Source organism: Salvelinus sp. IW2-2015, linkage group LG8 (assembly GCF_002910315.2).
Source record: "Salvelinus sp. IW2-2015 linkage group LG8, ASM291031v2, whole genome shotgun sequence".
Classification (NCBI taxonomy): Eukaryota; Metazoa; Chordata; class Actinopteri; order Salmoniformes; family Salmonidae; genus Salvelinus; species Salvelinus sp. IW2-2015.
Window position 1 is genome coordinate 34,738,017 of NC_036848.1, and position 17,324 is coordinate 34,755,340.

General features: G+C 47.2%; 1 protein-coding gene across 2 annotated transcripts; it reads left to right on the forward strand.

The window, feature by feature from the left end:
• Positions 1–1,619: 1,619 nt before the first annotated feature.
• Positions 1,620–10,425, forward strand: LOC111967807 (alpha-synuclein-like). 2 transcript variants are annotated; one of them, XM_023993180.2, is made up of 6 exons: positions 1,620–2,128; positions 6,440–6,481; positions 6,552–6,643; positions 7,465–7,488; positions 8,214–8,252; positions 8,362–10,425. In XM_023993180.2, the coding sequence occupies exons 1-6, from the start codon at positions 2,008–2,010 to the stop codon at positions 8,380–8,382; spliced, it is 339 nt and encodes a 112-aa protein (XP_023848948.1). In that variant the 5' UTR covers positions 1,620–2,007; the 3' UTR covers positions 8,383–10,425. The 2 variants fall into 2 exon arrangements, with proteins under 2 accessions (XP_023848948.1, XP_023848949.1); XM_023993181.2 differs by lacking the exon at positions 7,465–7,488.
• The last annotated feature ends 6,899 nt before the right edge of the window (positions 10,426–17,324 follow it).

The following is a 17,324-nucleotide window of genomic DNA, read 5'->3' on the forward strand; positions in this document are numbered from 1 at the left end:
TAGAGCTCCGAGACAGGATTGTGTTAAGGCACAGATCTGGGAAGGGTACCAAAAAATGTCTGCATTATTGAAGGTCCCCAAGAACACAGTGTCCTCCATCATTCTTAAACGGAAGACTTTTGGAACCACCAAGACTCTTCCTAGAGCTGGCAGCCCAGCCAAACTGAGCAATCAGGGGAGAAGGGCCTTTGTCAGGGAGGTGACCAAGAATCCGATAGTCACTCTGACAAAGCTCCAGAGTTCCTCTGTGGAGATGGGAGAACCTTGCAGAAGTACAACCATCTCTGCAGAACTCCACCAATCAGGCCTTTATGGTAGAGTGGCCAGACGGAAGCCACTCCTCAGTAAAAGGCACATGACAGACAACTTGAAGTTTGCCGAAAAGCACCTAAAGGACTGTCAGACCATGAGAAACAAGATTCTCTGGTCTGATGAAACCAAGATTGAACTCTTTGCCCTGAAGGCCAAGCGTCACGTCTGGAGGAAACCCTTCACCATCCCTACGGTGAAGCATGGTGGTGGCAGCTGTGGAGATGTTTTTAGCAGCAGGGACTGGGAGACTAGTCAGGATTGAAGGAAAGATAAACGGAGCAAAGTACAGAGAGATCCTTGATGAAAACCTGGTCCAGAGCGCAATGAAATGTAATTTCATTTTTTTAAAATATATTATATATTTGCAAACAATCCTAAAAACCTGTTCTTGCTTTGTCATTATGGGGTATTGTGTGTTGATTGATGAGGGAGAAAAATATTTAATCCATTTTAGAATAAAGCTGTAACAAAAAGTCAAGGGGTCTGAATACTTTCCGAATGCATTGTATGTTAGGGTGGAGAAAGGGAGAAAGAGGTGTAGGAGATGAAAGCGGGAGACAGGACAAGTGATGATGCTGCATCTTCAAACTTGGCTGGGAAAGTCCTTAGTGTCCTTTTTTTGGGGGGGGTGGGGGGGTGATCGATTCCAAGGATCTGCTGTGTCATGATGCAGTGTGTATTATGGTCACTGGAAGGAGTGTCTCTACCAGGGAAGCATTCTGCGGGTTGAATGTAGATAGATTTAAGAGCAGCTCATAAGGGGGGGTGGGTTAAAGAGGGGGTGCAGGGGTGAGTCAGCATTCTTCACACCACCCAGAGAAGAAACGGACAAGCAATGGCCATGGTCCGTTTCTCTCTTCTTCAAAGTGTGCACTCATTCACCCCACCATCATGGATTTAAAAGGATTGGACCGGACCCTCCTTGATTGGAGTGGTGTAAGGCAGCTTCCACATGTCTTTGCCCCCCCCCCCCAGATGTGAGGAACATGTGGAAGCTGAGTGAAGGTCAGAGGTGATTCACAGCACACTGTAGATTCAGCTAATAATATGACAGGAAACTGATCATTAAAACTGAAGCATCATCGTGAATATTTCATTCCCTTTTCAGAACCCCAGCAATCTCAAAATCTCAAAAATCTATTTGTTTATTATGTATTTTCATCACAGTTCACAGTTTCATCACATAAAACGTATCTCAGACAGATCAAACCTGCGTATTAAATATGGAGTCAGCCAGCTTGAGGTTGCTTTTCGAGTGTGAGTGGCGAGGGGAGAGAGAGAGAGGGGGGGGGGGTTGGCTGCAGCGTGACTTAAATATGCTGCACATCCAGCAGGTTCTGTCTTTCTGTCTCTCGTTCTCTCCATCGCACGCACGCCTGCTCTCTCTTCATTTCTCTCTGCCTCTCTCCTCTCTCTGCTCAGTCGCTCGCTCCTCTTCTCTCTCAGTCTGCATCCTGTAGCCCTGCTGTGCAGTCCTCTCTCCTTCTTTCGCTCTTTACATCTCTCTCTCTCTGCAGCGCTATTGGAGAAGTCACTGACACACACACACACATACACACACACAAGCTCTTCCTCACACACAGTCTCTTCCTCACACACACACACACACTCCGTCTCTCTCACACACTCTGTCTGACCAGCCCAGCCAGCAGGCCCGTTTCGGAGCAGGGGAGCCCAGTAGAGACCTATCCCAGGATGGATGTACTGATGAAGGGGTTCAGCATGGCCAAGGAGGGGGTGGTGGCCGCTGCGGAGAAGACCAAGGCTGGGGTGGAGGGGGCAGCCGCCAAGACCAAGGAGGGGGTCATGTATGTAGGTAAGTGTTTGTGTGTGTGTGTTTGTCTGTGTGTGTGCTTAAAAGGGGTCCCGTGGATGCACCAGTCTGGGACAGTTACAGTGAGAAGTGAGAAGAAGGGGAGGTGGTTGCCAAGGAGCAGAGGCAGAATACTGCAGAACTGGTGCAGAGAGAGAGTGAGGAGGAGGAGGAGGAGAGGGGGAAGAAAGAAAGAGCTGGGGTGTGGTGGAGACAAGGATGGTGGAAAGAATAGATGGAAGGAAGACATTGAGTGAAGGAATCACAGAAAGAGAGGAGGATAGAGAGAGTAGACTGCGTAAATTTCTATGAATAAGAGTCGGAGAAAAAGAAATTAGCGAAGAGTGATGAGCGAAACGAAGAGGAAGAATGAGTGGATGAGAAAGGATGAGAGGAAGAGAGAAAATGGGAGGGAACTAGACGAGAGGAGCGGAGAGAGGGAAAGATGTAGTGTGACATTGGGGGATAGTGTGGCGGCACTGCCGCAGTTCATAAGCGCGCTATAATATGTTATAATCTAGATAAGACCATGCCAAGGCTGCTACCACCAGGCCATTAGATAGGGTCCAGTACTGTGAGAGGGGATTCACCAGTGTGTGTGTGAGTGTATTTGTGCGTCAGAGCTCAAGGTTAGCCTGTGTGAGGGCCAAAGGGTTTGGGGTAGGAACAAGGTATGCATGCTGGCACGCACGCACGCGCACGCACGCGCACGCACACGCACGCACACGCGCACGCACACGCACACGCACACACACACACACACACACACACACTCTCTCTCTCTGACCCATCAATCTGACAGCTACAGCTAACACTGCAGAATAACATGACAGAGAGAAAAACGTGATGGACCTGATGAAACGTGTGTGTGTTTTTGTATTATTTGTGGCTGGGGGGCGGGGCATCAGGGACATGGATCAGCTGAGCACTGCAGCAATCCTCTCTCTTCGCCCCCGTGTGTGGTGTGTGGTGTGTATGCGCATGCGTGTGTGTCCTCACGTGCTGCTGGCTAGTGTGTGACCATTGATGACTAACTACCTTCCTCCCCCTTCAGAGTATATGACCCTTTACAACCAGGGAACAGAAAGAGGGAGTGATGGGGAGAGACAAAGAGAGAGAGAGGGGGGGGGCAATTTTTAATGACTCAATTCAACATTCATTCATAGCCAAATCAATGCCAATTTACAATTAAAAGGGAGAGAGAGACAGAAAGACAGAGAGAGAGAGAGAGGGGGGGGGGGTGTTATGTCATAGAGCTAGCAGCTTAAAGATCAACAGATGGAGAAAGAGAGGGAGAGAGATGGATAAAGCCAGAGTAGGGGATAGAGAGGGGAATGGCGAGTGGTGGATAGGGGTAGAGGATAGAGAGGGGAATGGCGAGTGGTGGATAGGGGTAGAGGATAGAGAGGGGAATGGCGAGTGGTGGATAGGGGTAGAGGATAGAGAGGTGGACAAAGAGGAGCTGTAGTTAGAGAAAGAGAGAGAAATGTATTCAGTGGATTGTAGAGGCTCAATGTTCCTGATCACCTACTGTATCTAATCTATCAACTGAGACTTCAGACTTCCGCAGAGTGTGTGTGTGTGTGTGTGTGTGTGTGTGTGAATGTGCGTGTGTTAGCCTATTAAAGGAGCAGAGCCAGTCCAATCGGAACAACTAATTTATGGATTATTACTTCTATCCCAAAATGCAATGCAGAACGCACCTCCTCTCAATCAAGGTCGTCCACTCAGAGCTTACTGGAGCATAAGTGTGCGTGTGTTTCTGTGTGTGTTCTGTCCTATGGAGCGTATGGCCATTTCACAGGTCATTGGCTGCAGAGGAGCGCTCTCTCTCAGGGGTAAACCCTGCTGCTAAACCCTGCAGCTAAATCACTGTATTGTTCCTTGGCCTGGATAGTGTAGACAGACAGACAGGTCCTACGCACATACATACAGACACACACGCAGTCGGATATGCTAGATAGAGGCCGTACCCAGGAGGGGTGCTCCTCTGACTCAGAGAAGGAAGCTGTGTCATAGCCACGCTGCAAATGGGCGTGTGTGCGCGAGTATGTGTCTCGGTGTATGTCTGCTGCAGTACTGCGCAGCTCGGCACGTGGCTCACAGACTACGGGGAGCGTGCAGAGAGAGAGAGAAAGAGACAGAGATGGAACAGGGAGGGGGAGAGAAAAAAGAAGAAGCGAAATGGAGGAGGAAGCGAGGCATCTGCAGTTCTGAGAGTGTGGAGGAGAGAGAAAGGGGGGAGAAGAGATAGAGATAAAGCGAGAGTATGCATCTCCAATGAACTGTGTGCTATGGAAACGTGTGTCATGTATGTGAAAGAGATGTATCATTATTCTGGTTTTGTGCTGGATTTGCTCATGCATCTTCCCTATAGGCTATCTTTCTCTCTATACCCACTCCCCCTCCCTTTCTCTTTTTCCCTCTATCCCTCCTTTGCTCTTTCCCTCTATCCAGCTGGTTGCATAACTACTATTTAATCAGCCTAGTAACCTTTCATACTGTAGCATCAGAAAGAGGAGAGAGAGAGACAGAGAGAGATGTACAGAGGAACACTTACTATGGAGGAGAGTAATTATAAGATAATATCATCCATTTGGATTTTACAGAGTGACATACAGTATGCTGCTGAATTCTACACTGCCACCTGCAGTGCTCTCCCTGCTACTACAACCTCACCAAATAAATGAACTCAGCAAAAAAAGAAACTTCCTCTCACTGTCAACTGCGTTTATTTTCAGCAAACTTAACATGTTTAAATATTAGTATGAACATAACAAGATTCAAAAACTGAGACAAACTGAACAAGTTCCATCGACATGTGACTAACATAAATGGATTAATGTGTCCCTGAACAATGGGGGGGGTCAAAATCAAAAGTAACAGTCAGTATCTGGTGTGGCCACCAGCTGCATTAAGTACTGCAGTGCATCTCCTCCTCATGGACTGCACCAGATTTGCCAGTTCTTGCTGTGAGATGTTACCCCACTCTTCCACCAAGGCACCTGCAAGTTCCTGGACATTTCTGGGGGGAATGGCCCTAGCCCTCACCCTCCAATCCAACATGTTCCAGACATGCTCAATGGGATTGAGATCCGGGCTCTTCGCTGGCCATGGCAGAACACTGACATTCCTGTCTTGCAGGAAATCACGCACAGAGCGAGCAGTATGGCTGGTGGCATTGTCATGCTGGAGGGTCATGTCAGGATGAGCCTGCAGGAAGGGTACCACATGAGGGAGGAGGATGTCTTCCCTGTAATGCACAGCATTGAGATTGCCTGCAATGACAACAAGCTCAGTCCGATGATGCTGTGACACACCGCCCCAGACCATGACGGACCCTCCACTTCCAAATCGATCCCGCTCCAGAGTACAGGCCTCGGTGTAACGCTCATTCTTTCGACGATAAACGCGAATCCGACCATCACCCCTGGTGAAACTAAACCACGACTCGTCATGTGAAGAGCACTTTTTGCCAGTCCTGTCTGGTCCAGCGACGGTGGGTTTGTGCCTATAGGTGACGTTGTTGCCTTGTGATGTCTGGTGAGGACCTGCCTTACAACAGGCCTACAAGCCCTCAGTCCAGCCTCAGGGATTGTGCTTTCCTGGTGTAACTTGGGCAGTTGTTGTTGCCATCCTGTACCTGTCCCGCAGGTGTGATGTTCAGATGTACCGATCCTGGGCAGGTGTTGTTACACGTGGTCTGCCACTGCGAGAACAGCTGTCTGTCCTGTCTCCCTGTAGCGCTGTCTTAGGCGTCTCACAGTACGGACATTGCAATTTATTGCCCTGGCCACATCTGCAGTCCTCATGCCTCCTTGCAGCATGCCTAAGTCACATTCACGCTGATGAGCAGGGAACCTGGGCATCTTTCTTTAGTTGTTTTTCAGAGTCAGTAGAAAGGCCTCTTTAGTGTCCTAAGTTTTCATAACTGTGCCCTTAATTGCCTACCGTCTGTAAGCTGTTAATGTCTTAGCGACCGTTCCACAGGTGCATGGTTCATTGAACAAGCATGGGAAACAGTGTTTAAACCCTTTACAATGAAGATCTGTGAAGTTATTTGGATTTTTAAGAATTATCTTTGAAAGACAGGGTCCTGAAAAAGGGACGTTTCTTTTTTTGCTGAGTTTATATTACCAAACGGTTACAACAGATTTCTGTTTGCTGCACTCCTTAATTAACACAGTACTTCTTAGGCTGAGTTTATATAGTAAATCACAACACTGATCCCTGATCATGTTTCATGGCATCCATTGCAGTGTGATTTCAATATATTGATCTGTTGACATGTTGTGATGTCTCCCCTGTCCTCAGGTTCAAAGACAAAGGAGGGAATGGACGCAGGAGTAAACAAAGGTGAGACACACACATATTCTTGTGGGATCGGATTGATTTATTAACTGACTGATCGATCTCTGTGTGTCAGTTGCTAACCGCGACCAGGCAAACATCGTCGGGGACCCCACTGCTGCCGGAGCTGACCTCTCGCAGGGTGGCATGGAGAACACCGGACAGGCGGTGAGTTACCATGACAACAGATGAAAGAATGATCGATCAATTAGTGACTGACAGGTCAATGTGAACAAGAATATTCAAGTGATCAATAACCGGTAAGGAATAGCAGATTAGGACCATTGACATACTAATAACTAGACACCAAACTTGACATTGTCATTCAGGTAGCCTATGACAGCCCAGGCTTCTGGCATCGTGAGATTATCAATCAGGTGACACAGCACCCTTTTGAAATGATTACAATAGAATGTCGAGCAACAACATGACTGCAGCGTCAACACGCATAACAGTGTCTAAATCCTTCAGTTGGGCTCAGACAGTAGTGCTGTCGCCATAAAAACAGTCTGCTGCTTGACCACATGGTGGCGCTATTTAACACAGTACAGCAGAGACAGACGGGAATGACAGCTCCTCCAATAGCCAGTGGTTCAGAGGTCCAGGCAGATTAGGTTTGACGGTAGGCCTACGGTAGGCCTATAACTCACTCCACATTCCCAATATGAAGAGGTCTGTATTTTTCTGTTGTGTTCTGAATCGTGTGTGTGAAGGTGTGTTTTACTTTGTGTGTTGGCATCGTTCTGTGTGTGGCAGCCAGGTTCGATTTCCTCCTGTTGTGATCCTGCTATGCTGTTGTGTTGCTATGCTATTGTGCGTGCTGAGAGTGTTGATATTGTGTGTTGATATTGCTTTGTGTGTTGACATAGCTTATATTTTGTGCGCTTACGTTGCAATTGTAGCAGTGCTGTGTTGGCGTTGTGTTGGCGTTGTGCTGCTAACCCTTTGTTGTTATTGTTGTGTTTGTTTCCTCTGTGTTCCGTTGGTAGGAGGAGCCTCAGCCTGTATACGAGGTGCCTATTGGGCAGGAGAGAGAAGGGGGGTTCAGAGGTTATAGGTTATGGCGGGGTGGCTGGCTAGGGAATGCTGCATGATTCTGCCTAACATAGATCATCCCTAAGTGCATATATCATTCCAAAGGGGGCTTTCAAACACTGACTGCCTAGTGTGCTGTTAGGACCTGGGGTTACATTCTAAACCTGATTTAACCCTCTCCATAACCATGTCTAACTCTGCTCTACTTCAGCTAGGTGTAATATAGATAATAATGCTGCATCTCTGGTGTAGCATATGGACATGCACTTACTCTGAATGGATCCCTCTGGTTAGGGTGCACAGAAAAGAGTGTAACAGAGTTTGTTCCTGTGCCATCACATCTACTCTGCTAGCTATGGCATGCTAACCTTCCGCCTCGTTAGACACTTCAGCTCAGAGACTGGGACTGAGTGGCCCTGTATCAGACTTAACCCTGTCATAAGCATGACATAAGGGATAATCTGCTTGATGTAGCTGTAACCTCCTGGGTGTGAAGCCCGGGCGTCTGCACGCCGCACGATTGCGCTAGCCCAACGCACTAAAGCCTAGGTGCCAGGTCTAGGAGCAAACACAAGTCTTCAGGTCTCAGGCAAGGTTACTCATCACATGAACATGGTTCACTGCTTGAGACCCCTAGACCTCTCATGTCATCCCACCTTAATTTTCTTCCTTCCCTACTCTTACGTAAACTCTCTCTCTGTAGGCGGAATATGGAGGAATGGAGCAGGGAGGAGAAGGAGAGGTAAGTGACAACGAACCACGCGTTTCATGTTACTTTCTTTATGCATAAGATGGTGATATCATGACATGATTGTTGATACTTCCTTTCTCTCTCCCTCTCTCACTCTCAGGGCTCTCAGGGCGGCTACTAGTCATTCCAGGGACCTCTTCTCCCCAGCCTTCCGTTTGGTCGCTCGCTCCCCTCGCCCTGCTGTTCCAGACTTCCAGATGTTCTACTTTATGGAACCAAAACCGATACAGACTCTTCCAGATACCCCCTTTGCCCTCCCTGATACCCTCTGTTTCCCCTAACAGCCCCCCTCTGGCCCCCCTCTCCTGTATAGCTCCCCGCCTTTGTGTCGTTGTCGTCATGTTGTTCGCCCTAGTGTTATGTTCTCCCTATCGCCACCCAGTACTCTATCAAGAGGCCTGCGCACACACACACACACACACACAGCAAACACACACACACACACACACACACACACACACACACACACACACACACACAGGGTGGATGAGAGCTGTGATGATTATTCAGGATTACAGAACCACAGAGAGATTTATCGTCGTTTGGATGCTTGTGTGTGTGTGTCTGTTAGACGTGTCAAGTAGTAGGCCAGTTCAGGGGTGTTCTGTCCATGAGATGCTGCTGTAGGGACATGTGCAATGAATTAGAGAGTGTGTGTGTGTGTGTGTTAAAGTGTGTTTGGTCACACATGTAACAGGGTCATATTAAAACCGATTAACTAGCCGGCTTATATCGTTGCACTTGTTAAGTCTAGGGGTCTTAGGCCTAGTTTACTGGTCTGTAACCTGATTTGATGTGTGCATCAATATGAGAAGGAAGCGTATGTGACCAGGTGTTGAATGTACGTGCGCCCAGGTGACAGCCACCTTACCGTAAGTCCAGGGCCAGCTCCTTCTTGCCCTCTTGACCAGCCAGTCCAAGTGGATTATTACTTGTTCAGATGGTGAAAGATAAATATGTACAAAAACAAAACAAGAAAAAGGCATCCCCAAATAAAGAAGTTAACTAACACAAAGAAACAAACAACTATAGAGGTTAACTAACACAAAGAAACAAACAGCTATAGAGGTTAACTAACACAAAGAAACAAACAACTAGAGGTTAACTAAGGCTTCTGGCCTCTCTTTCTCCCAGACAGCCTATCACCCCAATTGGCTGCACCTGATGTTCTTTTCAAGGCTTAGCTCAGCACCTAGACCTGCCAGCTGCCGCCTGGGGGTGGAGTGTGGGTGTAACCTAGATAGTGTGTTGCCTAACTGTGTGTTAACACTACACTACCCGGCATATCAAAACAATATGTCTTGAGACACGCCAGAAAGCAATACACATGTACTGTTAGTGTGTGTGAGAGGAAGAATGCTCCTGCCACCACTGGGAATCACATAACAGCAGAAGATATCAATATACGCAATACACTACAGTGGTTTTGGTCTAGCCTGGGTTTAGTCTGGCTCTAGATATGGTCTGGGTCGACTGGCAGAGTTGAAAGGGAGGAAAGCAGAAAGTGATTCAGAATGATGATTACTTGTGAAAATATGTTGTTGTCATAGTAATACCAAGCAATAGTCAGACAGACAGGTAGAATAGAGGAGCATCACACATAGGGAATGCTGGGAAATGTATATTCAAAATCGATTTTTGATTCCCACAAAAAATAGTACATTTTCTACTGTCATTGGTCAACTGCTCCTGTTGTCAACCATCTCAGCCACTCTGAGGCTTCCTCTGCCCTGTCACTCAGTGTGTCCCGCCCTTCCCTGTGTCAGCAAGTAATGTTAGAGACTAAAACAGGTGCAGGTACAAAAAACAGGTCTGCCCTGTGCAGGTACAAAGTGTGTGTTTGTGTGTGCGTGTGTGTCTGTGTCATATAAAGCAGGTCAGTCCAGCATCAGTGTCTGTATTATAGAGCAGGTATGTGTGTATTATTACTTTGAGGTCAATGGAAACTGATTACTGCATGTTGCCTTATCCAGCACTCTTACATTCACACATCTCACACACACACACACACACACACATGTACCCCATACACACAGTACACTCATCAAGCACACAAAAATAATACACAAACACACTCACACCTTGTTTAAGTTGGCATCGAAGCAGACTTGCTGATTTTATAAACAGTACCAGTGAATTAAAGACAGTTTTGTTGAAATCCAAACTTCGGTGCCCAGTCTTCATTTTTCCTTTTGAGTTATTACTTATTATGCAGTTTATAACAGTATGTATGGCCTACAGTATGTTACCATGGAGATACTGTGGTACCATCCTGGATATTTTCTATGCCCTCTGCAAGTCTTAGCAATGTTTGCTGTGTGTGTGTGTGTGTGTGTGTGTGTGTGTGTGTGTGTGTGTGTGTGCACGCATGTGTTTGTGTGTGCATGTGTTTGTGTGTGTGTGTGTTTCTTTAACTATCCTTGTGGGTACCAGAAGTCCTCACAAGGATAGTATGACAAGGACAATTAGGTGGTGGGGACATTTTGCAGGTCCCCACAAGGAAAAATGCAATTTTAGGCTCAGGGGTTATGCTTAGGGTTAGTTTGTTGGTCGGTGGAGCAAACAAGGACTCACGCACACAGTAAGGCAGGAGAGAGAAGGTATGAACAGCTGACGAAAAAGCAACTGTGGGCTTTGTTCCAAGCAGAACATTGGCTGGATAGAACGACATTTCAAAGTCACCCATGCACTTAAGTCTGGTACTATCAAATGGAAGCACGCTATGCTAGCGAGCTGGCATTCAACTGACAGACAACAGCCTGAATCAGGGCAGTACATGCAGCGGAACGATGGTGGTGGAACGCGGCTGGAGCCCAGGGAGAACCCTGGAACTTTGCCGGGGGTTGACAGTGAACGGTCGGCGGAGCAGCAGCTAGTGGACGAGGGTGAGCAGTCGGCGGAGCAGCAGCTAGTGGACGAGGGTGAGCAGTCGGCGGTGGCGGAGCAGCAGCTAGTGGACGAGGGTGAGCAGTCGGCGGAGCAGTAGCTAGTGGACGAGGGTGAGCAGTCGGCGGAGCAGCAGCTAGTGGAACGAGGGTGAGCAGTCGGCGGTGGGAGCAGCAGCTAGTGGAGAGGGTGAGCAGTCGGCGGAGCAGCAGCTAGTGGACGAGGGTGAGCAGTCGGCGGTGGCGGAGCAGCAGCTAGTGGACGAGGGTGAGCAGTCGGCGGTGGCGGAGCAGCAGCTGGGGGACAAGAGTGAACAGGTGGCGGCGGTGGCGCAGCCAACCAGTCAGAACGGTGGTGAAACACAGTCGGAACCGAGGAAGCAAGGCTGCGTCGGGGGGACTTCAACGGATAGCGAGAGTGATGAGGTCGACGGTGAGTCGTCCACTATTGAAGTTCGGGGCCCTACCCGGAAGCGAGTTGAAAAATATGAGATATTGACCGAATTCTGGGTAAAAACCCTTCAGCCAAACGTAATGACAATAGTCGCTCCAGTCTATCCTGAGTACGGGAATTCCTCCGCATTACGTCAGAGGGCAAGGCCGATGAAGGACTGTGTTCCGGTGTGGGGAGCGGCACACCCAGGCAGCAATGCCTGTGGTGGGGGCCACTCCGCTACGCACCGGCGCCAGAGACACGTGTGTTTCTCAAACCCTGTTGTTGGCTCAGTTGTGCGGTTCCTACTAAACCCTCCAGCTAGACAAAGACCTCTCGAGCGGCGCCACGGGCAGTTCAGGGCCTCCCACTGGGCACAAGGTGGATTGCACCAGGGCCTCCTCCCGTCACGGGGTAGGACCGTGACCTGGCTGTTATCCACTTAGTGCGCCCAGGTAGAACCTCTATGTTGCGAGGGGCTACCTGGTTGATCCTGCCAGTCGCATATGCTTGTCTCAAAGACTAAGCCATGCAAGTCTAAGTACACACGGCCAGTACAGTGAAACCGATTGGATGGTTTAGTGAGGTCACGGCCCTGACTATTTGGAGGAAAGCCGAAGTGGAGAAGGGTTCCATGTGAACAGCAGTTGAACATGGGTCAGTCGGTCCCCGAATCTGGAGTGGCGGAGACGGGCGCCGTGAGGCGTCCTGTAACGCGACCGATCCCAGAAAAGCTGGCGGGAGCCCCGGGGAGAGTTCTCTTTTCTTTGTGAAGGGCAGGGCACCCTGGAATGGGTTCGCCCCGAGAGAGGGGCCCAAGCCCTGGAAAGCGTTGTGGTTCCGGCGGCGTCCGTTGAGCTCTCGCTGGCCCTTGACAATCCGGGGGACAGGGTGTAAATCTCGCGCCGTGCCGTACCCATATCTGCAGCAGGTCTCCAAGGTGAACAGCCTCTGTCATGTTACTCGTAGATTACCTGATTTTGGGTCAGGGTTTCGTAAGTAGCAGAGCAGCTCATTCGCTGTGATCTATTCCAAGTCAGATCTAAGCTTTTGTCGGGGACGGAAGGCATCTTCCTCCACCTTCCTCCTTCTTTACTAATGGGTTACCAGGTGCACAGAGAAGGGCCAGGAGCCAGAGTACGAGAGGCCAGAGGCCCAGAGTGAGAGAGAGGGCAAGCAGGCTAGTGAAGGTGGAGACCCGGCTGGAAAGTTCCACCAGCACCTGGTAACCCAAATGTGTGGACTTAGTCTCTGAGTGGAAAGCGGGTCGGTCACCCGGTTACCAGGTTCACGTGGTTCGTGACAGCGGGGCTGGTTACCAGGTGCACGTGGTTTGTGACAGTGGGGCTGTATACTTTAGTGTCTGAGGAGGGGTGCTTAAGTGTGGGTACCCCAGTTTGCCTGGTGGGTGAGGTTATGGAGGGGGGTGGCCCCGGCTGGGACTCATGTCGAGAGAGAGTGGTGTTGACCTAGGGAGTGTAGGCCTAGAGGCCTGGAGGTCCGTAGTTCCAGGGAGTAAGCTATACTCTCAGGCACAGAGAGAGGGGTGTTGACCCGGGCAGGGAGTGTAGGCCTAGTGGCCTGGAGGTCCGTAGTTCCACTGTCCTTCAAGGGGGCAGAGCAGGCAGCCTCTGTGGAGGTTGGCTGCTCTGTCCCCCTTTTTTTTGGCCTACTGGCGAGGGCTGGCCCTTGGAGCCATTTCCCCCATCAACACCTGGTAACCCGTTCAATCACCAGGTGCACGGCTGGACTTAGACTCTGAAGCGAAAGTTGATGTCTGGACTTCTCCGAAGATTTTTTAAAAACCTTGATCAGGGGTGACCTCTATTGGCTGGGCCCGGGTGTGGGGTGCTCCAAAACCCAGGCATGGAGCCCTTTTTAACAATTTTTAAAATTAGCACCTGGTAACCCGTTCAATCACCAGGCGCATAGCTGGAGAGAAACGTGTACTCTGAATTTTCTGAAAATTATAAAGAATTTGGACGGGTACCTTCTCTCGTGATGGGCTACAGTTACCCTTAGTCAAATAGGACCAGTCTACCCGGAAGCTATTCCCCCCCGTCCCCTGTACTTATTTTCATCACTTTCTAACACAAAATTATATTATAAAATGTTATTGAAAAACGGTTTTGAAAATGGAAATGTGCGTCTAGTGTGCCCTTTCATGCAAAAAACCCCCATCCAGATTGGACATTTACTTTTCGAGTTATTAATGGTTAAAGACCAAAACCGGGGTATTTGACCCCATCTAGTGGAGCAACACCCTGTGGGTGACAGGGCTTATGTCGACAATTGGCCTTCCCCGTAGTAGCCCCACTCAGTTCCAGGTGGACTAGACATGTACCGGGGAAATTTGAGAAACCTGGATTTCGACAAACAGAGAACCATGTCCTAGAGATCCGGGAACGGTGGCAAACCTCTAGACCCGTGCGGATAATTGACCAAGAAAAAACATTCTAAATAATATATCTTTCGTCTCTCTGTGTTTCATACATTTCCTTCAATTCGCAAGAGGCTGAATGTATCTCACCGGAGAAAGCATCCGAGTGAAAGAAACAGCATCCCTCTGTCTCAGTATGTGTAGCCATCTATCAAATTCTGTCTGGTCATAAAGAGTATGACGTTGTTGTCACCCGTAGCATTGAATGCAAGGGAAGCAAGCGAGCATTTGGCCTCCCTTGATAAAAAAAATTTAAATAATAATAACAGCAAATCAGCATTGAGCAAAACTGAGTGAGCTCAGATGTGAATGGTCCTGGCGCACCAAAAAAAAGTGTAAAAGGAAGCCAGCTTGATAAAAAAATAAATAATAATAATAACAGCAAATCAGCATTGAGCAAAACTGAGTGAGCTCAGATGTGAATGGTCCTGGCGCACCAAAAAAAAGTGTAAAAGGAAGCCAGCTTGGATTTGGCTTCACACCAATCACATTTCATGAGAAGAAAAAACTTAATTGTCCAATTTTCTTTTTTAAATTGTTGCATCTCGTTGTGTCATTGTCCTCCGGTTGTTAGCTAGCTAAAAGCATCCCTTTTCTAAATCATCCATGGCTGGAGATAGGGATTTGAACTTTTGTTAATTCTTAATTCTCCGTACTGGCCAATAATTATAACTCCGATTCTGATCCAACAATAAATTCATACATTGTGCCCCTGGCCTGAGAGGATGGAAGTTCAACATGTAGCTACAGTATATGCAGTAGGTTAATGTTAACTAACTGGCATGGTGCCTTGTATTCATACTTTAAAAAATATATATATATATTTAGCAGACGCTTTTATCCAGAGCGACTTACAGGAGCAATTAGGTTGCTCTCCGGTTTTGTGAGGAAACAAAGGTGTGGTTGTATTTATTCTGTCACTGTGTCTTCTTATCATCTCAGCCTTAGGCCTCAAGGCACATGAACTAACAGGTTATAGAGCAAACAATGCAAATATCATGACATATACAGTACCAGTCAATTATTATTGGCACATCCACCAACTCCCCTCTCCGGAGGACAAAAGTACATTTGTTTAACATTTGAGTTATTTACAGGTATTTTGTTACGTATACAGTACCAGTCAAAAGTTTGGACACAACTCATTCAAGGGTTTTTCTTTATTTTTACTATTTTCTACATTGTAGAACAATAGTGAAGACATCAAAACTATGAAATAACACATATGGAATCATGTAGTAACCAAAGAAGTGTTTTACAAATCAAAGAATATTTTATATTTGAGATTCTTCAGAGTAGCCTCCCTTTGCCTTGATGACAGCTTTGCACACTCTTGGCATTCTCTCAACCAGCTTCACTTGGAATACCTTTCCAACAGTCTTGAAGGATTTCCCACATATGCTGAGCACTTGTTGGCTGCTTTTCCTTTACTCTGCGGTCCTACTCATCGAAAACCATCTCAATCGGGTTGAGGTCGGGTGATTGTGGAGGACAGGTCATCTGATGCAGCACTCCATCACTCTCTTTCTTGGTCAAATAGCCCTTACACAGTCTGGAGGTGTGTTGGGTCATTGTCCTGTTAAAAAAAACAAATGATAGTCTAACTAAGCTCAAATCAAGTGTGCCTTGAATTCTAAATAAATCACTGCCAGTGTTACCAGCAAAGCATCCCCACACCATCACACCTCCTCTTCTAAGTTTCACGGTGGGAACCACAGATGCAGAGATCATCCGTTCACCTAATCTGCGTCGGTTGGAACCAAAAATCTCAAATTTGGACTCAGCAGACCAAAGGACAGATTTCCACCGGTCTAATGCCCATTGCTCGTGTTTTTTGGCCCAAGCAAGTCTCTTCTTCTTATTGGTGTCCTTTAAACGTGGTTTCTTTGCAGCAATTAGACTATGAAGGCCTGCTTCACGAAGTCTCCTCTGAACAGTTGATGTTGAGATGTGTCTGTTACTTAAACTCTGTGAAGCATTTATTTGGGCTGAAATTTCTGTGGCTGGTAACTCTAATGAATTTATCTTCTGCAGCAGAGGTAACACTGGGTCTTCCTTTCCTGTGGCGGTCCTCATGTGCGCTTGATGGTTTTTGCGACTGCACTTGAAGAAACTTTCAAAGTTCTTGAAATGTTTCGCATTGACTGACCTTCATGTCTTAAAGTAATGATGGACTGTCATTTCTCTTTGATTATTTGAGCTGTTCTTGCCATAATATGCACTTGGTCTTTTCCCAAATAGGGCTATCTTCTGTATACCAACCCTACCTTGTCACAACACAACTGATTGGCTCAAACGCATTAAGGAGGAAAGAAATTCCACAAATTAACATTTAACAAGGCACACCTGTGAATTGAAATGCATTCCAGGCAACTACCTCATGAAGCTGGTTGAGAGAATGCCAAGAGTGTGGCTACTTTGAAGAATCTCAAATATAAAATCTATTTTGATTTGTTTAACACTTGTTTGGTTAATACACGATTCCATATGTGTTATTTCATAGTTTTGATGTCTTCACTATTATTATACAATGTATAAAATAGTACAAATAAAGAAAAACCCTTGTAGGTGTGGTGAGTAGGTGTGTCCAAACTTTTGACTGGTACCGTAGGTTGTAATATGGTTTTCTTCTGCTGGCTTGGCCTCCCCGGTGATTTTACCCATGCAACGCAACTGGTTAAGAGAGACTAGAAAGAAAACAAAGCCGACGTAGAACCTCTTGTGTCATTGAGCCCAGTCCTAGGGCTCTATTCAGTCTGTATCGCTGAAGCGTTACAGATTGCGCACTATAAATGTAAAGGTCATTTCAGATTGAGCCACCATACGCAGCGTTTACAGTGATGCAGTCTCCGCCAACGAGGCAAGATTGCTTTTAAATTTCTATCACGCTGTAACGTTCAGCGGTCTAAAGTACTTAAGTAAAAATTCTTTAAAGTACTTAAGTCGTTTTTTGGGGTATCTGTAATTTACTATTTATTATATATGTAATAAAATTCAAGGAAACGTACTGTTGTCACGATCGTCGTATAGAGGAGAAGAGGAGGACCAAGGTGCAGCGTGGTAAGTGTTCATTATTTTAATTAAAATATGAAACACTTGACAAAACAACAAAAACYATAAACGAACAGTCCTGTAAGGTGAACACARAAAACAGAAAACAACCACCCACAAACACAGGTGGGAACAGGCTACCTAAGTATGATTCTCAATCAGAGACAACGATAGACAGCTGCCTCTGATTGAGAAGCATACCAGGCCAAACACATAGAAATACAAAACAAGGACAACATAAAACACCAGACATA

Coding starts and splice junctions, on each gene's coding strand:
- LOC111967807 (XM_023993180.2), top strand. CDS start 2,008: ATGGATGTACTGATGAAGGGGTTCAGCATGGCCAAGGAGGGGGTGGTG. Junction 2,129..6,439: donor GGAGGGGGTCATGTATGTAG/GTAAGTGTTTGT, acceptor CCCTGTCCTCAG/GTTCAAAGACAAAGGAGGGA. Junction 6,644..7,464: donor TGGAGAACACCGGACAGGCG/GTGAGTTACCAT, acceptor TTCCGTTGGTAG/GAGGAGCCTCAGCCTGTATA.